General features: G+C 36.3%; 1 protein-coding gene across 1 annotated transcript in view; it reads right to left on the bottom strand.

Annotated features, from left to right (window-relative positions):
* Positions 1-596: 596 nt before the first annotated feature.
* The window catches only part of LOC118379433 (ankyrin-2-like), a 60,508-nt gene continuing 53,527 nt past the window's right edge, over positions 597-7,577 (bottom strand). The window contains exon 7 of the mRNA XM_052514494.1: positions 597-734. Coding sequence (XP_052370454.1) covers positions 597-734 — 138 coding nt within the window. The remainder of the gene's footprint in view (positions 735-7,577) is intronic.

The raw sequence follows: 7,577 nt of genomic DNA, 5'->3' as shown, positions 1-7,577 counted from the left end.
GATGGAGGGAGAGATGGAGGGAGAGATGGAGGGGAGAGATGGAGGAAGAGATGGAGGGAGAGATGGAGGGAGAGATGGAGGGGAGAGATGGAGGGGAGAGAGATGGAGGAGGGAGAGATGGAGGGAGAGATGGAGGGGAGAGATGGAGGTAGAGATGAGGGGAGATGGAGGGAGAGATGGAGGTAGAGATGGAGGGGAGAGATGGAGAGATGGAGATGGAGGGAGAGATGGAGGGAGAGATGGATGGAGAGATGGAGGAGAGATGGAGGGAGAGATGGAGGTTAGAGAGAGAGAGATGGAGGGAGAGATGGAGGTAGAGATGAGGGAGATGGAGGGAGAGATGGAGGAGAGATGGAGGTAGATGGAGGGGAGGGGAGATGGAGGGAGAGATGGAGGGAGAGATGGAGGGGAGAGATGGAGGAGATGAGGGTAGAGATGGAGGAGATGAAGGGAGAGATGGAGGGGAGAGATGGACGGAGAGATAGAGGGTAGAGATGGAGGGGAGAGATGGCTACTCTGATTGGCTGGTTGGAGGCTGACCTGTGTGAAGTCGTCCCACCAGTGCCGTTGGGAGGTCAGAGGTCAGGGCGGGGAACTCACCGTGCTGCGTCTGAACTCCAATCCCCCTCCACCACCACCACCACTGCGTTCCGCTCCACACGGCTGACCTCGTGACCTTCAGCTGATTCCTCCTCACCCCACGCTGAGTCAGAGTCACGCACAGAAAACGTCACCTGGAAGGGACAGGAATCGAAACAATATGGAGACCATATGTAACTGTTGTTGTGTGGTTAAATCCCACTGGGGATACCGCCCATAATTAACATGTATGAACGCATTAAGAGGCTTAATTAATTAATTAAGGAAATAAATAAAAACTTTAAAAGATTAATTAATTAATTAATTCAGATGTTTAGGATCAAACTGTCTGTTAAATTGAATATACTATAACTTTGAAAAGATACACCAGGATATAATCTGTTATGAACTACTCAAACACACCAGGTTATAATCTGTTATGAACTACTCAAACACACCAGGTTATAATCTGTTATGAACTACTCAAACACACCAGGTTATAATCTGTTATGAACTACTCAAACACACCAGGTTATAATCTGTTATGAACTACTCAAACACACCAGGTTATAATCTGTTATGAACTACTCAAACACACCAGGATATAATCTGTTATGAACTACTCAAACACACCAGGTTATAATCTGTTATGAACTACTCAAACACACCAGGATATAATCTGTTATGAACTACTCAAACACACCAGGTTATAATCTGTTATGAACTACTCAAACACACCAGGTTATAATCTGTTATGAACTACTCAAACACACCAGGATATAATCTGTTATGAACTACTCAAACACACCAGGTTATAATCTGTTATGAACTACTCAAACACACCAGGATATAATCTGTTATGAACTACTCAAACACACCAGGATATAATCTGTTATGAACTACTCAAACACACCAGGATATAATCTGTTATGAACTACTCAAACACACCAGGATATAATCTGTTATGAACTACTCAAACACACCAGGTTATAATCTGTTATGAACTACTCAAACACACCAGGTTATAATCTGTTATGAACTACTCAAACACACCAGGTTATAATATGTTATGAACTACTCAAACACACCAGGTTATAATCTGTTATGAACTACTCAAACACATCAGGTTATAATCTGTTATGAACTACTCAAACACACCAGGATATAATCTGTTATGAACTACTCAAACACACCAGGTTATAATCTGTTATGAACTATTCAAACACACCAGGATATAATCTGTTATGAACTACTCAAACACACCAGGTTATAATCTGTTATGAACTACTCAAACACACCAGGTTATAATCTGTTATGAACTACTCAAACACACCAGGATATAATCTGTTATGAACTACTCAAACACACCAGGATATAATCTGTTATGAACTACTCAAACACACCAGGTTATAATCTGTTATGAACTACTCAAACACACCAGGTTATAATCTGTTATGAACTACTCAAACACACCAGGATATAATCTGTTATGAACTACACAAATACACCAGGATATAATCTGTTATGAACTACTCAAACACACCAGGTTATAATCTGTTATGAACTACTCAAACACACCAGGTATAATCTGTTATGAACTACTCAAACACACCAGGTTATAAACTCTCAAACACACCAGGATATAATGAACTACTCAAACACACCAGGATATAATCTGTTATGAACTACTCAAACACACCAGGATATAATCTGTTATGAACTACACAAACACACCAGGTTATAATATGTTATGAACTACTCAAACACACCAGGATATAATCTGTTATGAACTACTCAAACACACCAGGTTATAATCTGTTATGAACTACTCAAACACACCAGGTTATAATCTGTTATGAACTACTCAAACACACCAGGTTATAATCTGTTATGAACTACTCAAACACACCAGGATATAATCTGTTATGAACTACTCAAACACACCAGGATATAATCTGTTATAATCTGTTATGAACTACTCAAACACACCAGGATATAATCTGTTATGAACTACTCAAACACACCAGGATATAATCTGTTATGAACTACTCAAACACACCAGGATATAATCTGTTATGAACTACTCAAACACACCAGGTTATAATCTGTTATGAACTACTCAAACACACCAGGATATAATCTGTTATGAACTACTCAAACACACCAGGATATAATCTGTTATGAACTACTCAAACACACCAGGATATAATCTGTTATGAACTACTCAAACACACCAGGTTATAATCTGTTATGAACTACTCAAACACACCAGGATATAATCTGTTATGAACTACTCAAACACACCAGGATATAATCTGTTATGAACTACTCAAACACACCAGGTTATAATCTGTTATGAACTACTCAAACACACCAGGATATAATCTGTTATGAACTACTCAAACACACCAGGATATAATCTGTTATGAACTACTCAAACACACCAGGATATAATCTGTTATGAACTACTCAAACACACCAGGTTATAATCTGTTATGAACTACTCAAACACACCAGGATATAATCTGTTATGAACTACTCAAACACACCAGGTTATAATCTGTTATGAACTACTCAAACACACCAGGTTATAATCTGTTATGAACTACTCAAACACACCAGGTTATAATCTGTTATGAACTACTCAAACACACCAGGATATAATCTGTTATGAACTACTCAAACACACCAGGTTATAATCTGTTATGAACTACTCAAACACACCAGGTTATAATCTGTTATGAACTACTCAAACACACCAGGATATAATCTGTTATGAACTACTCAAACACACCAGGATATAATCTGTTATGAACTACTCAAACACACCAGGATATAATCTGTTATGAACTACTCAAACACACCAGGTTATAATCTGTTATGAACTACTCAAACACACCAGGATATAATCTGTTATGAACTACTCAAACACACCAGGATATAATCTGTTATGAACTACTCAAACACACCAGGATATAATCTGTTATGAACTACTCAAACACACCAGGATATAATCTGTTATGAACTACTCAAACACACCAGGTTATAATCTGTTATGAACTACTCAAACACACCAGGTTATAATCTGTTATGAACTACTCAAACACACCAGGATATAATCTGTTATGAACTACTCAAACACACCAGGTTATAATCTGTTATGAACTACTCAAACACACCAGGTTATAATCTGTTATGAACTACTCAAACACACCAGGATATAATCTGTTATGAACTACTCAAACACACCAGGATATAATCTGTTATGAACTACTCAAACACACCAGGTTATAATCTGTTATGAACTACTCAAACACACCAGGATATAATCTGTTATGAACTACTCAAACACACCAGGTTATAATCTGTTATGAACTACTCAAACACACCAGGATATAATCTGTTATGAACTACTCAAACACATCAGGTTATAATCTGTTATGAACTACTCAAACACACCAGGATATAATCTGTTATGAACTACTCAAACACACCAGGATATAATCTGTTATGAACTACTCAAACACACCAGGTTATAATCTGTTATGAACTACTCAAACACACCAGGATATAATCTGTTATGAACTACTCAAACACACCAGGATATAATCTGTTATGAACTACTCAAACACACCAGGATATAATCTGTTATGAACTACTCAAACAAACCAGGATATAATCTGTTATGAACTACTCAAACACACCAGGATATAATCTGTTATGAACTACTCAAACACACCAGGATATAATCTGTTATGAACTACTCAAACACACCAGGTTATAATCTGGTTATATGAAACTACTCAAACACACCAGGATATAATCTGTTATGAACTACTCAAACACACCAGGATATAATCTGTTATGAACTACTCAAACACACCAGGTTATAATCTGTTATGAACTACTCAAACACACCAGGTTATAATCTGTTATGAACTACTCAAACACACCAGGATATAATCTGTTATGAACTACTCAAACACACCAGGATATAATCTGTTATGAACTACTCAAACACACCAGGTTATAATCTGTTATGAACTACTCAAACACACCAGGTTATAATCTGTTATGAACTACTCAAACACACCAGGATATAATCTGTTATGAACTACTCAAACACACCAGGATATAATCTGTTATGAACTACTCAAACACACCAGGATATAATCTGTTATGAACTACTCAAACACACCAGGATATAATCTGTTATGAACTACTCAAACACACCAGGATATAATCTGTTATGAACTACTCAAACACACCAGGTTATAATCTGTTATGAACTACTCAAACACACCAGGATATAATCTGTTATAATCTGAACTACTCAAACACACCAGGATATAATCTGTTATGAACTACTCAAACACACCAGGATATAATCTGTTATGAACTACTCAAACACACCAGGATATAATCTGTTATGAACTACTCAAACACACCAGGTTATAATCTGTTATGAACTACTCAAACACACCAGGTTATAATCTGTTATGAACTACTCAAACACACCAGGTTATAATCTGTTATGAACTACTCAAACACACCAGGATATAATCTGTTATGAACTACTCAAACACACCAGGATATAATCTGTTATGAACTACTCAAACACACCAGGATATATAATCTCAAACACACCAGGATATAATCTGTTATGAACTACTCAAACACACCAGGATATAATCTGTTATGAACTACTCAAACACACCAGGATATAATCTGTTATGAACTACACAAACACACCAGGTTATAATCTGTTATGAACTACTCAAACACACCAGGATATAATCTGTTATGAACTACTCAAACACACCAGGTTATAATCTGTTATGAACTACTCAAACACACCAGGATATAATCTGTTATGAACTACTCAAACACACCAGGATATAATCTGTTATAATCTGAACTACTCAAACACACCAGGTTATAATCTGTTATGAACTACTCAAACACACCAGGATATAATCTGTTATGAACTACTCAAACACACCAGGATATAATCTGTTATGAACTACTCAAACACACCAGGATATAATCTGTTATGAACTACTCAAACACACCAGGATATAATCTGTTATGAACTACTCAAACACACCAGGTTATAATCTGTTATGAACTACTCAAACACACCAGGTTATAATCTGTTATGAACTACTCAAACACACCAGGATATAATCTGTTATAATCTGTGAACTACTCAAACACACCAGGTTATAATCTGTTATGAACTACTCAAACACACCAGGATATAATCTGTTATGAACTACTCAAACACACCAGGATATAATCTGTTATGAACTACTCAAACACACCAGGTTATAATCTGTTATGAACTACTCAAACACACCAGGATATAATCTGTTATGAACTACTCAAACACACCAGGATATAATCTGTTATGAACTACTCAAACACACCAGGATATAATCTGTTATGAACTACTCAAACACACCAGGTTATAATCTGTTATGAACTACTCAAACACACCAGGTTATAATCTGTTATGAACTACACACCAGGTTATAATCAAACACAAACACAGGTTATAATCTGTTATGAACTACTCAAACACACCAGGTTATAATCTGTTATGAACTACTCAAACAAACACACCAGGATATAATCTGTTATGAACTACTCAAACACACCAGGTTATAATCTGTTATGAACTACTCAAACACACCAGGTTATAATCTGTTATGAACTACTCAAACACACCAGGTTATAATCTGTTATGAACTACTCAAACACACCAGGATATAATCTGTTATGAACTACTCAAACACACCAGGATATAATCTGTTATGAACTACCAGGATATAATCAAACACACCAGGATATAATCTGTTATGAACTACTCAAACACACCAGGTTATAATCTGTTATGAACTACTCAAACACACCAGGTTATAATCTGTTATGAACTACTCAAACACACCAGGATATAATCTGTTATGAACTACTCAAACACACCAGGTTATAATCTGTTATGAACTACTCAAACACACCAGGTTATAATCTGTTATGAACTACTCAAACACACCAGGATATAATCTGTTGAACTACTCAACACACCAGGATATAATCTGTTATGAACTAAAACACACCAGGATATAATCTGTTATGAACTACTCAAACACACCAGGATATAATCTGTTATGAACTACTCAAACACACCAGGATATAATCTGTTATGAACTACTCAAACACACCAGGTTATAATCTGTTATGAACTACTCAAACACACCAGGTTATAATCTGTTATGAACTACTCAAACACACCAGGATATAATCTGTTATGAACTACTCAAACACACCAGGATATAATCTGTTATGAACTACTCAAACACACCAGGTTATAATCTGTTATGAACTACTCAAACACACCAGGATATAAACACACCAGGTTCTGTTATGAACTACTCAAACACACCAGGATATAATCTGTTATGAACTACTCAAACACACCAGGTTATAATCTGTTATGAACTACTCAAACACACCAGGATATAATCTGTTATGAACTACTCAAACACACCAGGCTATAATCTGTTATGAACTACTCAAACACACCAGGATATAATCTGTTATGAACTACTCAAACACACCAGGTTATAATCTGTTATGAACTACTCAAACACACCAGGTTATAATCTGTTATGAACTACTCAAACACACCAGGATATAATCTGTTATGAACTACTCAAACACACCAGGTTATAATCTGTTATGAACTACTCAAACACACCAGGTTATAATCTGTTATGAACTACTCAAACACACCAGGATATAATCTGTTATGAACTACTCAAACACACCAGGATATAATCTGTTATGAACTACTCAAACACACCAGGTTATAATCTGTTATGAACTACTCAAACACACCAGGATATAATCTGTTATGAACTACTCAAACACACCAGGTTATAATCTGTTATGAACTACTCAAACACACCAGGTTATAATCTGTTATGAACTACTCA

Source organism: Oncorhynchus keta, unplaced genomic scaffold, assembly GCF_023373465.1.
Source record: "Oncorhynchus keta strain PuntledgeMale-10-30-2019 unplaced genomic scaffold, Oket_V2 Un_scaffold_17821_pilon_pilon, whole genome shotgun sequence".
Classification (NCBI taxonomy): domain Eukaryota; kingdom Metazoa; phylum Chordata; class Actinopteri; order Salmoniformes; family Salmonidae; genus Oncorhynchus; species Oncorhynchus keta.
Note: the sequence above shows the minus strand (reverse complement) of the source record. Positions and strands in the feature narration are given on the sequence as shown.